General features: G+C 38.1%; 2 protein-coding genes across 2 annotated transcripts in view; one reads left to right on the top strand and one right to left on the bottom strand.

Annotated features, from left to right (window-relative positions):
* BCL2L13 (BCL2 like 13) overlaps positions 1-26295 on the top strand; it is a 1170396-nt gene that overhangs the window by 591517 nt on the left and 552584 nt on the right. The gene's annotated exons all lie outside the window — the stretch shown is intronic.
* OSBPL8 (oxysterol binding protein like 8) overlaps positions 3046-26295 on the bottom strand; it is a 198789-nt gene continuing 175539 nt past the window's right edge. Inside the window, exons 21-24 of the mRNA XM_049783649.1 lie at positions 25904-25991; positions 23252-23357; positions 5781-5883; positions 3046-4152 (exon numbers count right to left, since the gene is read on the bottom strand). Of these exons, the coding sequence (XP_049639606.1) occupies positions 4020-4152; positions 5781-5883; positions 23252-23357; positions 25904-25991 (430 nt within the window). The 3' untranslated portion in view covers positions 3046-4019. The remainder of the gene's footprint in view (positions 4153-5780; positions 5884-23251; positions 23358-25903; positions 25992-26295) is intronic.

Here is a 26295-nt window from a genome sequence, read left to right as displayed (position 1 = left end):
AAGAATTGGACAGAGTGCTGTAATTACGCTGCAGGTAACATACTTTCACTCTATTAAACACTGACCAGTGGTAGTGTTCAAATTTATAAATGACCATTAAACAGAATATTTCATTTAGATGTATATTTAGCATGCTAAAAAGTGAAAACATTTTTCAACTGAGATTTTGTGGTTCCATTTCAAATGTTTTGTGGCATATTTTTCATTAAATGTTAATATGAAAATATTTTTACATGATAAATGCAGAAAGAATAGTTCTCAATAGTTTAGTAAAAGTATTCACATTCATTTTGTCATGGTTTCTTGTGGTTTTTGTAAATGTGTTAATCATTATAGAGACACTGGTTCTATACAATGTTAACAGTCCATCTCCAGTTAAAAACTAAAAAAATAAAATCAGTATGTTAAGAGTAACAAAAAGTAAATTAAATAAATTCACACTATAGGTAAACTAAAACCAAATCAATAATGGCAAGTTGTACATTTTAAGAATCTTTTAACATGCAGTCAAATAAATTGAAATGTGAACTTACTGAGTAGTGTGTGGGGTCTCCCAAGGGGTTCCAATGGGAAATTTGGGTATAAATGTTAATTTTATGTTAAATTAGCTAGATGCTAAATCACTGGAAAAATGGAATTCTATCTATTTGTTTCCTTAAATATTTTAGAATAGTCTTCAAAAAGTTAAAACTGCCTTTCACAGATTTTTGTGTATATATGGCACAAGTTGACACGCAAAAACAGTGGGAGTTCCATCAAAAAGGCACTGTTTCAATACCCCAGAATAGTTTGACAAGTCTACTTCAATGACGGCTGACAGTGAAGAATATATCTGAAATAGGTAAATAGACAAAACACCCTTATAAAAGTACAGCATTACTACTTAAATATACAGCAATATAAAAAAATAAAGTAACATAGAAATGACTATGACAAGTGCATAAACACTTTGAATCATATTATAGTTCTGTAACAAAATGAAGTTAGTTTTTTCTTAAAGGCACAAAAGCGTGAATACTAAATGAGGGTTGTATTTTACAAAGCCAACTTTTAAAATGGAATGGTGACAAGAATTACACTGTACCTTTATAAGTGATACAAAAATGTATTAAGAATTATAAGTAAAATTCCTATTGCTAATATTTATTTTACATGCCCTATTTTTGTCTTTTCCTAGGCCAGCTACATTTCATTAAATGTTGGGTAACTGAAGGCATTGCACATTTAACAAAAACAAATGCACATGTCAAAAATTATTATCCATTTAAGTTTTCATGTGAAAAAATTATTTTTTAAACTTTACTTATTTATTGATTGGTTGTTGGGCCACACCCAGTGGTGCTCAGAGGTTACTCCTGGCTCTGTACTCAAAAAATCACCCCTTGCAGGCTGGGGACCATAGGGTTCCGGGAATTAAACTGGATCCCTCCTGGGTTGGCCGCATGCAAGGCAAATGCCCTACCACTGTGCTATTTCTCCAGCCCAAAAAGTATTTTTGATTAAATGAAAAACTGGTCTAAGGTGTTAAATACTAGGAAAACCATTATGAGGTTTTCAGACCACAGGGCACTGTATATTACAAACTTTTATTCCTGGTGTGAAAGAAGATTAAACTCAGGCAGAACATTCACAGTCAATTACATATATGGCTAAATACAAAATTATCATGTGTTTTAAAGGATCACATGTCTAGCCTAGTATAAGCAATGGTCTAAAACTAAACCACCAATTCCTGAGTTTTGTGTTCATTTTGTAGAAAGGAACTTAAACCACTAAAAGCAAAAGACAATCAGATTCAAAATATACTTTTAGTGTACGAGAAACAGTCTGAGTGACCCTGCTTTGTTTCATGGAAAAGATATTCAATCAGTGGGTATTAAGAAACCATAATATCTGCCCTAAAAAGAAATTACAAATAAAGAAAAAAATTACTTTTCCAGTCTTATACCCATAACAAATAGAACATGGTTTAGACCAAATAAAAACACTAATTTTAAGTTTTCAGGGATTACTAATAAAGTGTCTTTTCGATGAGTCAATCTAATTATATTTAATATAAATTAATACTAATTTAAACCATAAAAAGATAAAATTGTATAATACTTATAAAATATATGAATAGGCAGTTGAACATAACATTGGTAACATAAAGCAAGTACAAAAATTATATCAACAAGTATGAAATACAAATAAAACCCTTATCTGTTCTTATACAGGGTATAGGTACATCTTTTATATCAGTTTAAAAAATGTTTTCACATGTGTGGATTACAGCACTGGTGTGCTAATAGGAAATGGCTCTTGAAAAAGCCATAAGGAAATATAAGACAGCTATTATTGGGTGGGGGAGGCATGGAAGCAGGCTCTTAAAAAATCTTTAATCACTTGTAATTTTCATAATTTACCAATAGTTCCTTGACTATATATTTTTCACTATGGGGTAAACAGTTGATTATACCTTTATTAGGACCTCACAGTTTCTTCTTAGTCAAAGGCAAAATGTAGCCAAAACAATCATTTTCTCTGAACTTAATTATATTAATAGTCATTTAAAATAGAACCTTTCAGGTTCTAAGCTGTCTTAGGCAAATGTTCTAAGCTTCACTACATCTGCAAAAATGTTTGAATTATACAATGTGAAACTTTTAAACTAAAAAGAAAGAACAATACTTAAGAATATCTGAGTTTGGATAAAAGAAATCTTGAAGAATTGTGTTTAGTCACATATGAAGTAAGAAGAGAAGAAGGTGATAAAGAATTAAACTTCAGAACTGGATGCTCTTCATAGATATTCAACTTATTGCACGTTTTAAAGCAAACCAATTTAATGTACACATAATTGGTACCACACAAAATGTCTTTTCTTATTCGCCTTTTTTTTGCTTTTGAAATAAATATTGGTCATAATTTTTCTATTCTATAATTCACTGAAAATACCTGGGTATAAATAAATGCTAAGTTTTCATTATAAAAACTGTGAATTATCAGCATTTCATTGTTCTATAAATATTTCTATAATGTGGTCTGTAATATGGACTGGCTGAAACAAAAATACCAAACAATTTGTTTTGTTTTGTTTTTGGGCTACCCTCAGTGTTGCTCAGGACTTACTCCTGGTTCTGAGCTTAGGAATTACTCCAAACGGGCTCAGGGGACCGGATGAGATGCTGGAGATTGAACCAGAGTCAGCAGCATACAAGGCAAATGACCTCCTCTCTGTACTATCACTCTGGTCCCAGACAGCAATCTATTTTGACTATACCCCCCACCTTTTTTTGAGCAAGTCTGAGTGGTAATTATAAGAAAGGCATAATCAAGAGATCCAAATAGCTGCACCCTGTTTTTTATATTGATATACCCATACATACAACATATCTGTATCTGCAATATTAAATTCTAGGGGTTAAAAATTATGTAAACTTTTAAAAAAGCAAGGAGCCGTCTTTTTCCTCAATATGTAAATATTAACCATACTTTTTTTCTTGCTGTTTCTTTGAAGACAACTGAGCTGAATGCTTTGGAAATAAAGATATTTTTAAGTTGTTATTCAACTACTTATAATATCTATTATCCATCATTTCCATTCATAATTCCTTATGATAAAGTTTTTTGTTTCTCTTTTATGAAGAAATAGATTATGTGTATTTATAAGATTGATAGCATTTTGTTATGAACAACATTAATGCTATAGCTCAGAACATACTACAGAATATAAAAACCACTGTCAGGTATACAGAAGACATAATTGTGTTTGTACATGTGAATTTATTATAATCACATGTAGACACAGTCTCACAAAAGCTGGAAATTTCTGGCACTTAACATATAGCTCACTTGAATAACTAAAGAGAACAGATCTTGATTTCGGTTAAGGTGAAAGGCATGAAAATTCAAAACCTCTATATAAAGACTCCTAAGGTTTTTGTTTTAGAAATAATGTGATGTTCTAATAAAGATCGACCAGCTTGAACATTGGTCCCAGTCCAGACCTAGCTCATCAAGTCCACTGTAAAGAACTTCTACTTAAACATGAAGTTTATTATGACTTGAAGCAAAATCAGGAGGAATATGATGAAATAGTCTTTTTGCTGCAGGAAATAATCCGTGGCAGGTGTACTTGAAGTAAAGTGATTTCGAAGAACCATAACACTTCTACAAAAATAACAATAATAGATTTTATATTAGAACATTAGCATAGACCAGTAACTTCATATATGATCACACAGCACTTAATTATATTATCTAAGTAACCACTTCAATTATTACCACCAAAATGAGAGACTGATTCTTATGCCCATCTAAATCTATAGTTTACATTATACCAAATATATGTGTTAATTTTATGTATAAGACATACTTATTAAAGTTAAGTGTTGCAGAATTAATCATCTCTATATCCAGTGATTATATATTTTTTTAAATTTGTTTTTGGGCCACACCAGTGACACTTCTGGCTATGTGCTCAGAAATCACTTCTGACTTGGAGTACCATATGGGATGCTGGGGATTGAACCAAGGTCCGTCCTGGGTCAGGCATGTGTAAGGCAAACTCCCTACTGCTGTGCTATTGCTCTGGCCCTCCCTTATCCAGTGATTTAAAAATAAAATTTTGTTCTTCTGTTGATACATTAAGATTCTTTTATCGGCAGGTAGATAGAGACAGGGCTGAAAAAATTCCTAACTCCCCCCATGAAAAAAAATAACTGAATGCACTTAAAATTTTTTTACAGGCACTTCTTATGCTAACAAAAATTCTAAGTTATGAAATGAACTAACATTATCTTCATGCCATCCTACATGTTTCTGACTAAAAAAGAGCAAATTGGTGAAGCTCTTTTATTCTTCTGACTTCAAGTTTTTTGACAGTAAAGGGAATGAATGAGAGAAGGCAAACAAGGAGGACTGACTAATTCACGAATATAACTAGGAAACATGAGCACTGTGCTGTGGGCTGATGGCAATAGTCTAAAAAAGTTCATGCCCTCTGGGGCTGATTTAGACATAGACTAACTTGGTAATGAAATCAAGTGTTCAATGATGTTCAATGATGGAAAGAGTTGCTACACAAACTGAGCAGAGAGATCCAGGACTCCAAAGGGAAGGGCAAGTGGAAGAACTATTAAAATGATGGCCCATGAAGGATATTTTGAAAGAAAAACCAGAATTTCTTGATGAGCAGGGTGGGAAGGAGGGCAATCTATGAGAGATTTCACATGAAGAAAGAGCAAAAGCAAAAGAGGACAGGAAGTATACTCTGGAGAGACAGAACCACTCCTGACCACCCCCACCCCCCTTTCAGTAAAGCACTTGGCCATGTTCCTGGTAGTTCTAGCAGAATAGTGCAATTTTACACTCATAGAGGTAAGAAACCACCTTCCTGCTACTCCTCTCTACTCTATGACTGCTGAAAAATTTCAACTATTTAAATCATAACAAACTTATATTTTAGTTTAAGAATAAATATTATAAAACAGAAAGTTTCTGTATGGTTTCTTTTTTTTTTTTTTTTTTTTTTTTTTTTTTTTTTTTTTTTTTTTTGGTTTTTGGGCCACACCCATTTGATGCTCAGGGGTTACTCCTGGCTATGTGCTCAGAAATCGCCCCTGGCTTGGGGGGACCATATGGGACGCCGGGGGATCGAACCGAGGTCCTTCCTTGGCTAGCACTTGCAAGGCAGAGACACCTTACCTCCAGCGCCACCTACCCGGCCCCTCTGTATGGTTTCTTACCGAACCAGATTTTAAAAACTATTCTGTACTTTCAACATTCGAATATGTTACCTTTTAATTTCTTCCTGCGTTTGTTTTATAGACTCAATTGAATTTTGAATATCTCCAAGTTCTATGCCTTTCTTTCTTCTTGTACTTGGTTTGACTGATTGAGCTAAAAAATATCAAAAACAGAAAAAGCATTTATAATAAAGTTGGTGAAAATAGTATATATTTAATTATAAACAATATTTCAGCTAAATGATTCAAAGAATTTCCTAGATATTATTTTATAAAAAGCTTGGAGATCACTCATTATAACTGTGCTTATGCATTTATTGTTTGCTTTACTATAATAAGCAGAAAGTAAGTCTTTTTTTCTTTAATTTTTAAAAATACAGTACGGTTTCCGTCATAAAAAGAACGCCCCCTTCACCTGTGCAACATTTCCATCACCAATATCCCCAATCTTCCATCTCCTCACACCACCTGTATTTGAGACAGGCATTCTACTTCTCTCACTCATTGTCACTGTTACCATAGTTGTCAATGTAGTTATTTCTCTAACTGCACTCACCAGTCTTTGTGGTGAGCTTCATATCATGAGCCAGTCCTTTCAGTTCTCATCTCTATTGTCTCTGGGCATTATTATAATAATGTTTTTATTTTTCTTAAAACCCATAGATGAGTGAGACCATTCTATGTCTATCTCTTTCCTTCTAACTTTTCACTCAGCATAATAGTTTCCGTGTACATCCACGTATAGGAAAATTTCATGACTTTATCTCTCCTGATAGCTGCATAACATTCCATTGTGTATATGTACCACAGTTTCTTTAGCCATTCATCTTGGTTGTATCCAGAGTCTGGCTATTGTAAATAGCGCTGCAATGAATATAGATGTGAGGAAGGGATTTTTGTATTGCATTTTTGTGTTCCTAGAGTATAACCCTAGGAGCGATAGTGTTAGATCATATGGGAGCTCAATTTCCAGTTTTTCGAGGAATCTCCATATTGTTTTCCATAAGGGTTGACCAGACAGCATTCCCAAAAGGAGAGATCCTTTCTCTCCACATCCCCGGCAGCACTGATTCTTCTTTTTTTTTTTTTTTTTTTTTTTAATTTTTATTGTGGTCAAAGTGAATTATTTGAGGAGCACAGTGACAATGAGTGAGGGGCATTCTCATCACCAGTATTGTCCTCCCTTCACCCCTGTTCCCAATGTACCCCACATCTACCTCCTTTACCCCCCATAATGCTTGTGCGACTATTCCCCCCTTGTACAGCTTGTTGTAGATTGGGCATCGATTCTGTTGTCGTTGACTTTAGGTTTGGTATTCATGTCTGATCAGTTTTTATTTTCACCAAATGAACATTCGACTCTCTGGTCTTGGTACCATCGGGGGGAAGAAGGAAAAAAAAGGTAAATGAAAAAGAGAAAAACAAGGAGTCCATCTAGGTGTTATAGATATCCATTTAGAAGAAGGAAGGGAAAAAGGAAGAAAAGGGTAATAAAATAAAACAAAGCAGAAAGAAAAACAAGAAAACAAGAAAATAAGAAAAAGAGAGTATCAACAAAATTACAAAATGAATAAACAAAGAATAAACCAAAAGCCAAAACCATCAGCTACAGGAAAAAAAAAAAAGAAAACAACAAAAACAAAAACAAAAAAACTCCAAAACCAAAAACCTAGACCAGCAACTTCTTAAAAAAAATGGGTTGTGTTTCTTCTTTTTTTATTTTATTTTATTATTTATTTATTTTTGCATAGGCACGGTAAATATTGGAGAAATTAGAATGGGAAATCCCTTGGCCTAAGAGATACAGGGTTTCATCACCCTTTAAGCATACTGCCAGGGGAACAACTACAGGCTCCATACTCACTCATTTATACACCCCAAGGTCTTTTTATGGTGCCAGGAAACTTTTTACTCAGTGGGATGATGACATCCCGCCTCTGTAGCTAGAGATCTTGTTGTTTGCGGAAGTTATAGGGTGAAGGCTAGGAGAGGGTTTTTCTTTATGGTTCTAGGAGTTGTGTTCAATCACTGTTGTAATAAGTCTTCTGTAATTAGTGGTCTTGGTTATTGTTTAGAATCTAGGACAGAGCCTATGGTATAGTCTTTCAGCATAGTTCCAGAAGTTCTGGTCAGTCACAGTTGTCAAAGTTAGACCTCTGGAATTAGAGATCTTGGTCTTTGTACAAATCCTAGGCCAAGACCTAGGCTAGGAATTTCCTCATTCCTTGATAGGTTCTGTCCAGACCATATTTGTCAAAGTCAGTCTTCTGTAGATAGCAATTTTGGTTTTTGCTTAGGGCAAAGGATGACATGTCTCCTAGTTGCATCATACCATTAGGTGCTGAGATGCAGTAGCCCTTTCTTAGCTCAAGTTGTTGCTGTTTCCTCATGTCAGGATGTCATGTTAAAACTGGTGCAAGTTGGTGCCAGGACGGCATTAAGAGTTTTCCCTATGGTCCCCCATGCTTGCCAGGAGTGACTTCTGAGCACAGAGCCAGGAGTAACCCCTGAGCACTACTGGGAGTGACCCAAAAACCAAAAAAAAAAAAAAAAAAAAAGAGTTTCTTCTGGAGGAGTTTTGTTCCTGGTGCTGTTGCTGGGACCTGTGTCGGTTCCATGTCTAGGACCTGGGGTTCTGAGTTGGACAGTTGTTGTCCAATCACATGGAGTGTAAGTTGGGTCTACATGACATATGCTTAGGATGGGAGGCGACCCTGCATTTTAAAAAATATGGGTTCTTATCCCTAATAGAGAAGAGCTTGTTTTTGTGCATAATATTTCCCTTTATTTAGAGTGCCTATGCAAAAGAGTATGGTGACATATTATATTGCTGGTGGATTTGGAGGTAAGAATGATAGTCTGGAGAAGTTAAGCAACAGAGAGAGCATAAAAACCGGCTAACCTTTGCAAAAGCTGGCTCCCTGTGTGTGACACCAGGCGGGGAAAATCTGCGAAAGTACACCGGCCCAGTGGGGCTCAGCTGTGAAAGACTGTGAGTGTGACCTGTCTATGTCTGTCTACTGTCCTCTTGCGTGAAACTCTTGCGAGTGGGGCAAAAAGAGCCTCCAGAAACCTCGCTCGCCCAGACGCCATTTTCAGGGAGGGACTTCAGAGCATAAAAACCGGCTAACCTTTGCAAAAGCTGGCTCCCTGTGTGTGACAATAGGCGGGGAAAATCCGCGAAAGTACACCGGCCCAGTGGGGCTCAGCTGTGAAAGACTGTGAGTGTGACCTGTCTATGTCTGTCTACTGTCCTCTTGCGTGAAACTCTTGCGAGTGGGGCAAAAAGAGCCTCCAGAAACCTCGCTCGCCCAGACGCCATTTTCAGGGAGGGACTTCAGAGCATAAAAACCGGCTAACCTGTGCAAAAGCTGGCTCCCTGTGTGTGACACCAGGTGGGGAAAATCCACGAAAGTACACCGGCCCAGTGGGGCTCAGCTGTGAAAGACTGTGAGTGTGACCTGTCTATGTCTGTCTACTGTCCTCTTGCGTGAAACTCTTGCGAGTGGGGCAAAAAGAGGCTCAGAGGAGCACGGCCGCTCCGCTTCGCTACGCGGCTGTGCACTCTTTCTAAGGAAAGAACTCCATTGCAACAAGAAGGAAAAATCACACTAAGAACGGCGCTATATCACAGAAGCAAACATTTCTCTCTGGACTGTCTTCTCTGTTACATGCTCGGGCCTAAGATTTGACCCAGTGTGAGGCTTCATCCACGGAGGACTCCCCTCCCTTAGAGGCAAGTCAGCCCATCCAGAAAGGGAGGAGCCAGAGGAGTGTGCTGCCTACATCATATAGACAATGAATACCACCACAACACGTAGAAAAACCCACAATACAAGTGTGACAATGGGGAAACAACGCAGGCCAGCATCAGACATAGAGAATGAAGATGACAATTCTGAGGACCAGATAATGACTGAACAACTAATCAACCTCTCAGATAAGGACTTTAGACTAGCAATATGGAAGGTGCTCAACAGACTCCAAGAAACCATGGATCGAGTTGAACAGAACACTAATAAGAACCAAGAAAATATGAAGGCAGAAATGACAAAACTCCAAACTGAAATAACATGTCAACTAACAGGCCTGAAAAAGTCAGTAAACGAAGTGAATGACAAAATGGATAAGCTCTGGGACAGGGTATCAGAAGTTGAGAATAGACTTGGTGCTGTGGAAGATGAGATACATAACAATTCCATACAGCAGGAGAGATTGGACAAAAAACTTAAAGCAAATGAGCAGACAATGGAAAAATTAGTCAAAGAATGGGAACAGACGAAAATAGAAGTCTATGATAAGATCAACAGAAACAACTTAAGAATCATTGGAGTCCCAGAGACCCAGGAAGAAAATTTCCAGGAAGAATCAATGGTCAAGAACATCATTAAAGAGAAACTTCCAGAGCTAAAGAATATATGTGATCAAATCCTGCATGCCCGAAGAGTACCAACCAAAAGAGACCCCAGAAAAACCACCCCAAGACACATCCTAGTCACAATGACAAATCCCACAGATAGAGACAGAATTCTGAAAACAGCAAGATCAAAAGGGGAAATCATGTTCAAGCAAGCTTCCCTGAGATTTACAGCAGACCTGTCACCAGAAACGCTCAATGCCAGAAAGCAGTGGTGGGATATTGTGACAAGACTGAATGAAATGAATGCTTCACCCAGAATACTATACCCAGCAAAACTCACTTTCCGGTTTGATGGAAGAATACATGGTTTCACAGACAAAAAGCAGCTCAGAAACTTCACAGACACAAAACCAGTCTTAAGAGAAAAACTGAAAGACCTAATCTAAGACAAGACTACCCAAAAGACACACCAAATTTTGAAATAAAGATGGCGTTAAATCCCAGGACAATTCTTTCTCTCAACGTCAATGGACTAAATGCACCAGTTAAGAGACACAGAGTGGCTAAATGGATCAAAAAACTCAATCCAACCTTCTGCTGCCTACAAGAAACGCACCTGAATAGTCAGAACAAACATAGACTCAAAATAAAAGGCTGGAGAAAAGTTATCCAAGCAAACAACACCCATAAAAAAGCTGGAGTGGCCATACTAATATCAGATAATGCAAACTTTATACTCAGGAAGGTTGTAAGGGACAAAGACGGACATTTTATATTAATCAAGGGGTACGTAGAGCAGGAAGAATTCACTCTCCTAAACATATATGCACCGAATGAGGGGCCAGCAAAATATTTAATACAACTGTTGACAGATCTGAAAAATAATATCAACAACAACACAATAATTGTGGGGGATCTTAACACGGCTTTGTCAACACTGGACAGGTCAACCAGACTGAAACCCAACAAGAATATACTAGACCTGAGGAGAGAAATGGAAGAAAGAGGCCTAGTGGATATATATAGGACACTCCATCCCCAGAAACCTGGATACACATTCTTCTCCAATGTACATGGGACATTCTCCAGGATAGACTACATGCTGGCACATAAAACATACCTCCATAAGATCAAGAGGATAGAAATTTTGCAGACTACCTTCGCTGACCACAAGGCTCTGAAATTATTTGTGAACTCCAAAGGGACTCAGAAGAAACACTTTAACACCTGGAAGTTAAACAGCCTCATGCTCAATAACCAGTGGGTCCGAGATGAAATCAAGGAGGAAATCAAAAGGTTCCTGGAAACAAATGACAATCAAGACACAAACTCTCAGAACTTATGGGACACAGCAAAAGCAGTACTGAGAGGAAAATTTATAGCTTTGCAAGCACACATCAGGAAGGAAGAAGGAGCTTACCTGAGTAGCTTAATGACACAGCTAATAGAACTAGAAAATGCTCAACAAAAGGACCCAAGAATAGGAAGACAGAAGGAAATAACAAAGCTGAGAGCAGAAATCTCAACGAAGTGGAAACTCAAAAAACAATCCGAAAGATCAACGAAAGCAGAAGTTGGTTCTTTGAAAAAATAAACAAGATTGATAGACCACTGGCAAACCTAACAAAGAAAGAGAGAGAGAGAAACTTGATAACTCGTATCAGGAATGAAAAAGGAGAGATCACTACTGATATGACAGAGATTCAAAGGGTAATCAGAAACTACTTTGAAAAACTCTACGCCACTAAAAATGAGAACCTGGAAGAAATGGATAAATTCTTGGACTCTTATAATCTTCCACGGTTGAAGGAAGAGGATGTAGCATATCTAAACACCCCCATCACCATTGATGAAATTAAAACAGTAATCAAATGTCTGCCGAAAAACAAAAGCCCAGGTCCAGATGGATTCACTAATGAATTCTATCAAACTTTCCAAGAGGAACTACTGCCAATCTTGGCAAGACTCTTTCATGAAATTGAACAAACAGAAACACTTCCAAATAGCTTTTATGAAGCCAACATCACCTTGATACCTAAACCAGACAGAGATGCTACCAAAAAAGAAAATTACAGACCAATATCACTGATGAATGCAGATGCAAAGATCCTCAACAAAATCCTGGCAAATAGGATTCAATGCCTCGTTAAGAAGATCATCCACTACGATCAAGTAGGTTTCATCCCAGGAATGCAAGGCTGGTTTAACATCCGTAAATGTATCAACATAATATACAACATCAACAACAAGAAAAATAGAAACCACATGATCATATCAATAGATGCAGAGAAAGCATTTGATAAGGTCCAACACCCATTCTTGATCAAAACTCTCAGCAAGATGGGAATGGAGGGAACCTTTCTCAATATAGTGAAGGCCATCTACCACAAGCCAGTGGCAAATATTATCCTCAATGGAGAAAAACTGAAAGCCTTCCCTCTAAATTCTGGCACAAGACAAGGCTGTCCTCTCTCACCACTCCTATTCAACATAGCACTGGAAGTACTTGCTATAGCGATTAGGCAAGAAAAGGATATCAAGGGAATCCAGATAGGAAAGGAAGAAGTCAAGCTCTCACTGTTTGCAGATGACATGATACTCTACTTAGAAAACCCTAAAGACTCTATCAAAAAGCTTCTAGAAACAATAGACTCATATAGCAAGGTGGCAGGCTACAAAATTAACACACAAAAATCAATGGCCTTTCTATATACCAATAGTAATAAGGATGAAATGGACATTAAGAAAACAACCCCATTCACAATAGTACCACACAAACTCAAATATCTTGGAATCAACTTGACTAAATATGTGAAGGACCTATACAAAGAAAACTATAAAACTCTGCTCCAAGAAATAAGAGAGGACACACGGAAATGGAAACACATACCCTGCTCATGGATTGGCAGGATTAACATCATCAAAATGTCAATACTCCCCAAGGCATTATACAGATTTAATGCCATCCCTCTAAAGATACCCATGACATTCTTCAAAGAAGTGGATCAGACACTTTTGAAATTCATTTGGAACAATAAACACCCTCGAATAGCTAAAGCAATCATTGGGAAAAAGAATATGGGAGGAATTACTTTTCCCAACTTTAAACTGTACTACAAAGCAACAGTTATCAAAACAGCATGGTATTGGAATAAGGATAGGTCCTCAGATCAGTGGAATAGGCTTGAATACTCAGAAAATGTTCCCCAGAGATACAACCATCTAATTTTTGATAAAGGAGCAGGAAATCCTAAATGGAGCAGGGAAAGCCTCTTCAACAAGTGGTGTTGGCACAATTGGATAGCCACTTGCAAAAAATTAAACTTAGACCCCCAGCTAACATCATGTACAAAGGTAAAATCCAAATGGATTAAAGACCTCGATATCAGCCCCAAAACCATAAGATATATAGAACAGCACATAGGCAAAACACTACAGGATATTACAGGCATCTTCAAGGAGGAAACTGCACTCTCCAAGCAAGTGAAAGCAGAGATTAACAGATGGGAATATATTAAGCTGAGAAGCTTCTGCACCTCAAAGGAAATAGTGCCCAGGATACAAGAGCCACCCACTGAGTGGGAGAAACTATTCACCCAATATCCATCAGATAACGGGCTAATCTCCAAAATATACAAGGCACTGACAGAACTTTACAAGAAAAAAACATCTAACCCCATCAAAAAATGGGGAGAAGAAATGAACAGACACTTTGACAAAGAAGAAATACGCATGGCCAAAAGACACATGAAAAAATGTTCCACATCACTAATCATCAGGGAGATGCAAATCAAAACAACGATGAGATACCACCTCACACCCCAGAGAATGGCACACATTACAAAGAATGAGAATAAACAGTGTTGGCGGGGATGTGGAGAGAAAGGAACTCTTATCCACTGCTGGTGGGAATGCTGTCTAGTTCAACCTTTATGGAAAGCGATATGGAGATTCCTCCAAAAACTGGAAATCGAGCTCCCATACGATCCAGCTATACCACTCCTAGGAATATACCCTAGGAACACAAAAATACAATACAAAAACCCCTTCCTTACACCTATATTCATTGCAGCTCTATTTACCATAGCAAGACTCTGGAAACAACCAAGATGCCCTTCAACAGACGAATGGCTAAAGAAACTGTGGTACATATACACAATGGAATATTATGCAGCTGTCAGGAGAGATGAAGTCATGAAATTTTCCTATACATGGATGTACATGGAATCTATTATGCTGAGTGAAATAAGTCAGAGAGAGAGAGAAAAACGCAGAATGGTCTCACTCATCTATGGGTTTTAAGAAAAATGAAAGACACCCTTGTAATAATAATTTTCAGACACAAAAGAGAAAAGAGCTGGAAGTTCCAGCTCACCTCAGGAAGCTCACCACAAAGAGTGATGAGTTTAGTTAGAGAAATAACTACATTTTGAACTGTCTTAATATTGAGAATGTATGAGGGAAATGTAGAGCCTGTTTAGGGTACAGGCGGGGGTTGGGTGGGGAGGAGGGAGATTTGGGACTTGGGTGATGGGAATGCTGCACTGGTGATGGGTGGTGTTCCTTTTATGACTGAAACCCAAACACAATCATGTATGTAATCAAGGTGTTTAAATAAAAAAAAAAAAAAAAAAAAAAAAAAGAATGATAGTCTGAAAATTTCTGTGCCCTTGTTTTGACCCGAGCTTTTATTCCAGGCAAGACTTTTCTTGTAGGTTTTCGTACCAAGCAGAATCAAAACAGGTGAGGTTGGAGAGAGAAAGAGAGAAGAAAAAAAATTTTATCTTATCTTATATATAGATATATAATAGAAGAAATAAATAAAAATACATTTAAAAAAGGCATTAAAGAAAATATGCTGTTTATGAGGTTGACTTACTTTTGGGAATAAACAGCCTAGGAGGTATTATTATAAAGGTATTAAACACATAAAGGAAGTATAGGCTTCCCCACTGAGTCTTTTGAGATATTCTTGTGGTTGGTGGAGTCCAGGGCATTTTTTCATCACACATCATGTCTTGCTGAGTTTGTGAATTTATTTGTCACCATGAGGGAAGTATCCTTAGACTGGGGTCCTTCTGGGGCTGAGTCAGTGGCATGCAACAGTAGCATGATTAGGAGGGTAAGAAGAAGGGTCATGAAGCATGAATCAAGAGGTATATTGGTTGTAATTTCTTGCTAAGGCAAGTGATGTGGGGCTGGGAGGGTGTCCTTTCAGTTTGGGAGCTTGGTAGTGGTTTATTAAATCAGGAGGTTGGTCCCGGTACCTACTGGATTAATAACTGAGGGTAAAGAGGGTTAAATAAAAAAGGATAATGGATCAGGATTGGGGGATGAGAGGTTAGAAGGATTTCTGAAGGGGGGAAGAGGGGTAATGTATAAGAGGGTCTATATACAATTTAGGCATGGCTACAATTTAGGTTTGGCAATCAGAGAGGAGTCCATTGTCTATAAACTCATGCCCACATAAAGACAGACGTTAGTGTTCTATTCTTAGGTGGTTGTTGGAGGCCTGACCCTCATAGGCTGGTATTTATACTGACACATCTTGCACCACCTCCTGATAGTTAAGCAATTAGGAATGCAGCTGGAAGGTCACTAGAAATTTCCATGGAAACAGCACGTTCATCATAACTTGAAGGTCATCCAGCCCCCTAGCCCACTGCCCACTTCCTTATTTAGAGAATGCCTAACTTTCTTTGTTCCTTGAAACCTGAAATATATCCTTGCCTTGTATGGGCCTTCGCGCCAAAAGTATGACTGACATCACCTTTGTACTGCCCCCTTCTCCTTCACTATATAAGAAGGAGCTGTAGCCAATAAAGATACCCTTGAACAGTGAGACGCTGCCTTGGGTCTTTATTATTAACCTCTCACAGATTTTTTACAGGTGTGGTTGCTCTTCTGCTCAGCAAAATAGGAGTGCGGTTGTCTGAGAAGCCTTCCCAGCTAATTCCTGCTGGCCGGGCCCCCCTGGGGGGCTTCAGGACCCCGCAATTCTTGTATATAACTTTTCCTCCCTGGTTTTTGGGTCACACCTAGCGGTGATTAGGGGTTACTCCTGGCTCTTTGCTCAGAAATTGCTCTTGGCAGGCACAGGGGATAGTATGGGATGCTGGGATTTAAACCAATGTCTGTCCTGGATTGGCTGTTTGCAAGGCAAATGACCTACCGCTGTGCTAACTCTCAGGCTCCTGTATGTGACTTCTAAACATAACTTTTTTGAAATATAAAACTGAGTTCAAAGCCAAAAAACCAAAAATCAAACAAAAATCTACATGACTCCATAGTAGTGAACAATTTTTCAAACACTGATAAGGCATAAGAAATTGATATATTGCAGTATTGGTATTTATACTGATAAATTGAAACATGATGAGTTATATAGCCAAAAAGTTATGAATGGGTTTCAGTTGTACATGTGCTTTCAAAAAATATATTTGTCTAAGGACCATAATTACAAACATGTTTTAAGTTGCCTTTCAGTCATAAAAAGTACACCCCCTTCACCAGGGCAACCTTCCTACCACCAATGCCCCAGATCACCCTCCTCTCCCACACCTTGCCTGTCTTTCAAAACAGGTATTCTATTTCTCTCACTCACAACCACTGTTATGATAGTTGTTAATGTAGTTATTCCTCTAACTGCACTCACCATACTTTGTGGTAAGCTTCGTATTGTGGGCCAGTTTGTCTAGACCTCATCTCTATTGTCTCTGGGTATTATTACTATACTGTCTTTTATTTTTCTTAAATCTCAACAATGAGTGAAACTATTATATATCTCTCTTCCTCTGATTTATTTCACACAGTGTAATAGTTTGCATGTCCATCCATGTATAAGAAAATTTCATGATTTCATAATTCCTGATGCTGCATAGTATTCCATTGTGTAGATGTACCAGTTTCTTTTGCCACTCATCTGTTGTCGGGCATCTAGGTTGTTTCCAGATACTGGTTATTGTAAATAGCATTGCAATGAATATGTGTGTAGAAGGCATTTTTGTATTGTGTTTTTGTGTTCCTAGCGTATATCCCTAGTAGTGGTGTAGCTGGATCATATGGAAGCTCAATTTTCAGTTTTCTGAGGAATCTCCATATTGTTTTCCAGAAAGGCTGGACTAGATGCCATTCCCACCAGTTTCTTTCTCCACACATCCAACCAGCTGATTGTTCTTGTTCTTTGTGATGTTTGCCAGTTCTCCGGCATGAGATGGTACCTCATTGTTGTTTTGATTTGCATCTCTTTAATGATTAATGATGTGGAGCAATTTTTCATGTGCCTTTTGGCCATCTATTCTTCTTTGAGGAAGTATCTATTCTCCCTATTTTTGAAAAGTTAAATGATTTTTTTCTTGTTATGTTCTGTCGCTACCTTGTATATTTTAGATATTAGCCCCTTATCTGATGGATATTGGGTAAGTAGTTTCTCCCATTCTGTGGGTGGCCTTTGTATCCTAGTTACTATTTCCTTTGAGGTGCAGAAGCTTCTCAGCTTAATATAATCCCATCTGTTTATCTCTAGTTGTTTGGAGAGTGGTGCTCCTCTTTGAAGATACCATCAGTCACAATGTCATGGAGTATTTTACCTACATGTTCTTCAATATACCTTATGGTTCTGGGTCTGATATCAAGGTCTTTAATCCATTTGGATTTGACCTCTGTGCATGGTGTTAGAGGGAGGTCTGAGTGAGTCATATGCATGTGGCTGACCAGTTGACCCAACACTACTTTTTGAAGAGGCTTTCCTTGCTCCATTTTTCATTTCTTGCCCCTTTATCAAAGATTAATTGACTGTAATTCTGGGGAACATTCTCTGAATACTCAAATCTATTCCTTTGATCTGAGGGTCTGTTTTTATTCTAGTTCCATACTGATTTAACTACAGCTTTATAATACAATTTAAAGTTGGATAAAGTGATTCTTCCCATCTTCTTTATTTCTTCAGGGTTGCTTTAGCTATTCCTGGATCTTTGTTGTTCTAATTTCAGTGCATTATGGTATCTTCTTGATTTTATGGAGGTATGGTTATGGGCCAACATGTGGTTTATCCTGGAGAATGACCCATGTGCACTGGAGAAGAATGTGTATCCAATTTTTGGGGGTGGAGAGCCCCTTATATTACTAGGTCACTTTCCTCAATTTCTGTTTTTAGAGTTAGTATATTCTTGTTAGGTTTCAATCTGGCTGACCTATCAATGGGTGACAGGGCAGTATTGAGGTTTCCCACAACTGTTGTGTTACTACTGATGTCTTCTTTCATATTTGACATTAATTCTTTTAAATATTTTTCTGGTCTCTCATTGAGTACATATATTTAGGAGTGCGATTTCTTCCTATTGTACTCATCCCTTGATTAAAATGAAATGTCCACCATTTTCCCTTATAACTTTTTTAAGTCTAAAGTTTGTATCATCTGATATTAATATGGCCATTCCAGCTTTTTTGAGGGAGTTGTTTGCTTGAATGATTCTCCTCCAACCTTTGATTTTGAGTCTCTTCTGAGTTTGTTCTGACTAGTATTCAGATGTGTTTCTTGTAGGCAGCAAAATGTTGGATTCAGTTTTTTTTTTTAACCATTTTGCCACTGTGTGTCTCTTACCTGGTGCATTTAGTCCATTGACATTGAAAGAGATAATTGTCATGGAATTTAATGTTATCTTTGTGTAGGAGTTTGCTGTGTCTTTTGGTCTGTCTTGTCTTAAAGTAGACCTTTCCATTTTTCTTTTAAGGCTGGTTTTGAATCTGTATAGTTTCTGAGCTGTTTATCCATAGAACGATGTATGTTTCTTTCAAACGTGGATGTGAGTCTGGCTGGGTGAAGTATTTAGGAAAAGCACTCATTTCGTTGAGTTTTGTCACTATATCCAACAACTGCCTTTGGGCTTTGAGGGTCTCTTGTGACAAATCTGCTGTAAATCTTAAGGATGCTCCTTTGAGTGTAATTTCCCTTTTTTAATCTTTTTACTTTCAGTATTTTATCCCTATCTGTGGAATTTATGACTAAGATGTGTCTTGGAGAGCTTTTCCTCAGATCTCTTTTAGCTTGCACTCTTGGGTGTGCAGGATTTGGTTGCATGCACTCTTTAGCTCCAGGAGTTTCTTTGCAATGATGTCCTTGACTACTGATTCTTCATAGGGATTTTCTTCCTTGATCTCTGGGACTCCAATGCTTCTTAGTTGTTTCTGTTGAGTTTATCCAAGACTTCTATTTTCATCTGTTCATATTCTTTGAGGATTTTTTCACTGTCTGATCAGTTGCCTTACGGTTCTTTTCCAGTCTCTTCTGTTGTATGGAGTTGTTCTGCACCTCATCTTTCAGCTTACTGATTCAGTCCTCTGCTGATATTACTCAAAAGGCTTTCTAGAAAGTGAGGTTTTCATTTTGCCTACCACGTTTTTCAGTCCTGTTACTTCAGTTTGGAGTTTTCTCTTTTCTATTTTCATATTCTCTTGCTTCTTACTTGTGGTTGATCCATGCTTTCTTTGATTTCTATGAAGATCCTCCATATTTCATCTAAACTCCCTATCTGAGATGCTAAATAGGTGTTTGGGTCATCAGAGCTGTCATCTTCAGTCTCTATGCATGGTAGAGGCCTGCATTGTTTCTCTATTGTCATGTCTTGGAGATGTGAATGGCCTCTCTGGGGCTGGGCTCCTTTGGCTGCACCCTTTGTAAGCAGTACCAGCTCGCCTCCATTGATGTGTCTTCGACACACTCTTCTATGAGTGGTGGTCCCAGCACTGGCAGCAGTGATTCTTGGTAGACAGCTGTATTGAAAAGTGTGCAGTGCACCTTGAACACCTGTCATAGTGACTTGGCTTAGGCTTCAGAAGATCAGACATTGACCATTCACTCCTGATACGTGGATCTCATTTATGGAAACAGCATGGTTTTCTACACTAGCACCAAAAAATAGACTTCTACCCTACTGCTGCCCTGACATTGATTTACTCCAAGTGAGTTCATATAACACTCTGACGACTTGGTAACAGCAACAACCTGCTAATGGTGAGATGAAAACAGAAGACACTGTGCATCACCTTGACTGCAACATAGGATCTGCACAGAAACAAGGATCTTTAACTATAGAAACCTGACAGCAACAACTGTGATTGTGAAGAGCTTTGACTGGGACCACAGAGAAAGACTTTAGGGTTAGACAACTTATCATGCATAGAGCCCATATTTGGTTTTATGCCAGGATACTTAATGGATAAGGTCTCCCTGTTTTTAGGCCAAAAGTTTTTCCTTTCTATTTTCTCCAAATTTTGCTGTGCCTATTCAAACAAAAACTGCCACACACACACATCCCTTTTATTGTATTTTTTAAATCTCTTATTTTTAAAAAGAGTTTACTAAACCATCTGCTACTGTATTAATGACTATTGGAGATAAAATAATTTCCACAAATATGCTATTGAGCTTTCTGTTCTTTCTTTTTTGTCTCTTCGGGCTTACTTTTTAGTTTTTCTTTTCTAATTTTCTCAATAACTTTGCTTTCCATTATCTTGAAACAATGTATTATGATCAGTATGTCAACTATGTGATACATTTTCTTTAAATTAAAAAAAAATTAAAAAAAAAAAAGTATGTGGCGGGGATCAAGCTCTACCCTTTGTGGGAAGGCCTACCTCACCTCCACTGACATGGTTTCCACAGGCCCCTCTGGGGTGAGCTTGTTCCCAGCACTGTTAGCTGTGGGTCTGGGTGGCAGCCATGTTGAAAAGCATGTAGTGGAGATCAAGCTCAGTGTACATGTTTCAGCACCCATGCCTTCACCAGTGTATACTTCCTGCCACCAATTTCCCAAGTTTCCCTCCAGTCTACCTCTATGATAGACACTTTTTTCCCCTCTTTATTGCCTTCTAGAGACTGTTGTTTGCAATACTGTTACTGTAGGGGTATCATACATGTCAATTTAACTTCTTTTAGTATCCAGTTCTTGTCCAGAGTGATTATTGCCCATTACTTTGTCACAGTGGCACCTTCTTTTTTTTTTTTTTTTTTCCTTTCGGTTTTTGGGCCACACCCGGCGTTGCTCAGGGGTTACTCCTGGCTGTCTGCTCAGAAATAGCTCCTGGCAGGCACAGGGGACCATATGGGACACCGGAATTCAAACCAACCACCTTTGGTCCTGGATCGGTTGCTTGCAAGGCAAATACCGCTGTGCTATCTCTCCGGGCCCAGTGGCACCTTCTTTGCCCTAACCTCCTCTCTTTCTACCAATCCCTCTGGGAAAGCTTTCAAATATATACCAGCCCTCTGCCTCTCATTTCTGTTGTTTTTCTGAATCTCTTACTATATATGTATTATTTTAATATCATACAAATGAGAATGGTCAATGTCTATCCATCTCCATCTGAATCATTACACTCAGCATGATATTCTCCATGTCCATCCATGTTAAGCAAATTTCATGCGTCTATTTTTCTAACAACTCAATAGTATTTTATTCTGCAGATGTACCTTAGTTTCTTTATCTACTCATCTATTCTTAGGCACTAGTATCATGTCATCTGCAAATAGTGAAAACTTGACATCTTCCTTTTGGAAGCCTTTAAATGTCTTTTTCTTGCCTATTTGCTATGACTTCCAGTACTATATTGAATGGAAATGGTGAGAGTGGGCAACCTTGTCCTGTGCTTGATCTTAGAAGGAAGGAAGACTTAGTTTTTCCCCATTCAGTATGTTTGCTGTGGGTTTGTGGTAAATGGCTTTGATAACTCCTTTCAGTTCACATTCTATTTAGAGTTTTTATTGGATCTTGTCAAAATCTTTCTCTGCATCTACTGAAATATGATTTTTTTTCTCATGTTGATCTGGCACATTACATTGATTAACTTATTTATGCTAAAACCATCTTTGCATCCTTGAGATAAATCCCACTTTGTCATGGTGTCTGATTTTTTTAATTTAAACAACTTACATACATGATTGTGTTTGGGTTTCAGTCATGTAAAGAACATAACCCATCATCAGTGCAACATTCCCATCACCAATGTCCCAAATCTCCCTCCTCCCCACCCATCCCCCACCTGTACTCTAGACAGGCTTTCTATTTCCCTCGTACATTCTCATTATTAGGATAGTTCAAAACGTAGTTATTTCTCTAACTAAACTCATTCCTGTTTGTGGTGAGCTTCATGAAGTGAGCTGTAACTTCCAGCTCTTTTCTCTTTTGTGTCTGAAAGTTATTATTGCAAGAATATCTTTCATTTTTCTTAAAACTCACAGATGAGTGAGACCATTCTGCATCTTCCTCTCTCTCTCTCTGACTTATTTCACTCTGCATAATAGATTCCATGTACATCCATGTATAGGAAAATTTCATGACTTCGTTTCTTCTGATGGCTGCATAATATTCCATCGTGTATATGTACCACAGTTTCTTTAGCCATTCATCTGTTGAAGGGTATCTTGGCTGTTTCCAGAGTCTTGCTATGGTAAATAGTGCTGCATTGAATATAGGTGTAAGGAAGGGATTTTTGTATTGTATTTTTGTGTTCCTAGGGTATATTCCTAGGAGTGGTATAGCTGGGTCGTATGGGAGCTCGATTTCCAGTTTTTGGAGGAATCTCCATATTGCTTTCCATAAAGGTTGAACTAGACGGCATTCCCACCAGCAGTGGATAAGAGTTCCTTTCTCTCCACATCCCTGCCAACACTGCTTGGTGTCTGATTTTTTTTTTTTATGAGTTATTGGTTTTATTAGTACTATAAACTGTAACCTGGTCTTGAAATATATTTATATCAACTAAAATGCCTGTTATTCTTGGTTGCATATTTCCTTATACACTATGACCTGGTTTTAAAATTTATAACTACAATACTTCAGTTTGCACACCACTCTTTTCTTTTCTTTTTTGGAGGGGGGGGGGGTCACTCCTGGCTCTGTGCTCAGAAATTGCTCCTGGCAAGCTTGGGGGACTATAGGGAATGCTGGGAATTGAACCAGAGTCTATTCGGGATTGACACATGCAAGGCAAACCCTACTGCTGTGCTACGCTATCATTCCAGCCCACACACCACTCTTTTCCCTCCATCAAAACCTAACATTATTTCAAGTTATTATGAAATACCACTTTCATATAACAAACACAGTATAACATATCCTTTAAAAATTACTCTTATAGTAACAGTCTAAATATATATTTTTACCTTCACTTCCAGATGAATCCTGGATATCAGGTTCTGGGGATGAATAGCCTTTTGCCACTTTTTTCTGTTGCCTGGTTGGCTTATGTTTCATTTTGGGGACACTAACCTAAAAATATAATTCATACTATGAATAAATTTTCAGGCAAAGTTGTAACTAATAAATATTGTTGTACAACTTTCAAAAACTACCTATCCTCATGTATAATATTTATAAATGAAAACAATGATTAAGTATCCTGAAACCTAACAAATTAGATATGATACACCTTATACAAATTATGTTTAAAAGGAAAACACTAGGGGCCAAAGCAATAGTATAGCAGGTAAGGTATTTGCTTTACAAGCAGCTAAACTAGGTTTGTTCCCCAGCATCCCATAAGATACTCTGAGCACCACCAGGAATGATTCCTGAGTACAGAGTCAAGAATAACTCCTGAGCACTGCTGAGGAAAACATTATGTTCCTTCTGCTTTACTATTTCCAATATTCTTCTTTTGTCTTTTTATAATCTGCTTATTTTGTCTAGATGAGTCTGAGTTTATTTTAACGTCGATTTGTAGATACCTAATGAAACTGAGAATTTGAAAGCTCTACTAATTTTCTCCCTCTTTTTGAGACAAAGCAACACTTGATAGTTTTACAAAGGTCCCTTAACCTGTTCACTTTACTTACTCCCCCCACCCCAACTGTCCCATATTTAAGTATGCTGATTCTCATTTCTGCCTGCCATAATCTACTATTAAATATTTCTAGTGAATTTTTCATCTTGGTAATGTACTTTTCAGTTCTAGAATGTCTGATTCCTCCAATATAAACTTCTTCTTACTATTTTATTTTGTTTATACAGCTGTTTCTTGTTTCCCTTCAGTTATCTGTCTCTGTTTCTCTCTCTCTCTCTGTCTCTCTCTCTCTCTATCTCTCTCTCTGTCTCTCTCTCTCCAGGCCACACCCGTTTGATGCTCAGGGGTTACTCCTGGCGAAGCGCTCAGAAATTGCCCCTGGCTTGGGGGGACCATATGAGACGCCGGGGATCGAACTGTGGTCGCAATCTTTCCTTGGCCAGCGCTTGCAAGGCAGACATCTTACCTCTAGCGCCACCTCGCCGGCCCCTGTTTCTCTTAAATGTGAAAGGGGTCTGCCTTCAACACTTATGCTGGAGTACAGAATGAAGCTGTTTTAACCCAGGGTGAAACTTTCTTTAGAGTTTTTGCATGTCTTTTTTTTTTTTTTTTTTTTTGGCAAAGCAATGCATCTTGCCGGAAGCATTTGCAGAGCTTTCCTATTTCTTCTGTCTGCAAAGGGCTTTTTAATACCCTTACATTTCCAAAGACTTTCTCCATCCTGACTTCCTTGGTGTCTGTTCCTTGGTCTATTGCTTGTTTCCATGGTAGTCTTTTGGTGAGGGGCTTCAGTTATTATTATTATTATTTATTATTATTATTGTTATTATTTTGATTTTTGGGGCACACCCGGTGACACTCAGAGGTTACTCCTGACTATGCGCTCAGAAATCACTCCTAGCTTGATGGACCATAGGGGATCGAACTGCGGTCTGTCCTGTGTCAGCCGCGTGCAAGGCAAGTGCCCCATTGCTGTGCCATCCCTCTGGTCCTCTCAGTTATTATTAAAGTGGGTAGTGTATTCCTCTGTGAAATTTTTAAATGATCCAGAGGGGCAGGATCCACCTTCCTAGGCTACTGTAGGAGGTCTCTTTCTGTCTGCAGAAAGGAGATGGGTTTCTGGGAGTCTGTTTGTTTCTGCAAAGTCATCTCTGCTTGAGATGGTCAATTTTGCTTACCCTGCCAGCTAAGTGCCCACAGCTTTTCTTTCTTACTTGGCTCTGAGTTAGACAAAATAAAAATGTGTGTCCTGTAAGAATCCTTCAAGGAAACCCTTGGGAGTTCAGAACCGATACTCACAAATTATGAACAAGCTCTCCTCCAGTTGCGAAGTGCAGAAACTCACAACAGCACCTATATCACTGGGAGGCCATGATCAGGAAGTAACAATGACGGAATTCTTTATATTGCTTTAAAGTCACTTTCCTTGAGTTTGTTTATTGATTCTTTATTGGATTTTTTGAGCTGCACCCAGTGATGATCAGGGGATACTCCTGGCTCTGCCCTCAGAAAATTCCTCCTCGGAGGGGACCATTTGGGATGCTGAAGATGACATCCAGATTGGCCACACCCTCCCCCTGATTTACTATCTCTCCAGCTCTAAGTTTGTTCTTTTTGTTTTATTTTAGGCCACACCCGGTGGTGCTCATGGGTTACTCCTGGCTCTGCACTCAGAAATCACTCCTGGCAGGCTCTGGGGACCACATGGGATGCTGGGAATTGAACCCAGGTCTTTCCTGGGTTGGCTGCATGCAAGGCAAACGCTCTACTGGTGTGCTATCTCTCCGGCCCTGGTTTGTTCATTTTGTTGCTACAAATATCAGATTGTTTTCCAGAATCGTGGCAAGTCAGAGAGTTTCAGCTTATTTTTTAGTGCTTCTTTGGGAGAATAAAGGCTTTGAGTTGTCAACTCTGCTTTTTCGCTGGCACAAAACTTAAAAATTTGAAAGCCAAATTTTAAATGTGTGTGACCAATACTAAGGTTTTGAAAAATTACATGCTTAGTAGATCTAGTTACTTTGTTATTACATACCATGGGGGTGCGGTGTTTCACTTTGGTCTGGATAACACCATCTTTTTCAAACTGTATCATATCATTAAGTGGGTCCCACGGGCGAGTACTATAACAATGAAAAATAAAAAATAAGAAACTAAAAGTACCACTTGTTTAATGACTAAATAAAAAACCTGAAAACTTTCTAAAACCCTTATATTTAACAATTAGATTTTCACTATAAACCCAGCTAAAAAAAATAAGGTCTGACATACATAAACTTCTATAACCTTCTACCCCTCAGCTTATCTTATCTGTCTGACTACTTACATGGGGTCAAATTGATAAAAGAAACAGTAAACTTGAAATCACACACTCATACAAAGCCACACATATGGCTTAATAAAAAAATACCTCCAAATAATTCTAAA

Source organism: Suncus etruscus, chromosome 11, assembly GCF_024139225.1.
Source record: "Suncus etruscus isolate mSunEtr1 chromosome 11, mSunEtr1.pri.cur, whole genome shotgun sequence".
Taxonomy (NCBI): Eukaryota; Metazoa; Chordata; class Mammalia; order Eulipotyphla; family Soricidae; genus Suncus; species Suncus etruscus.
This window is presented reverse-complemented; position numbering and strand designations above follow the sequence as displayed.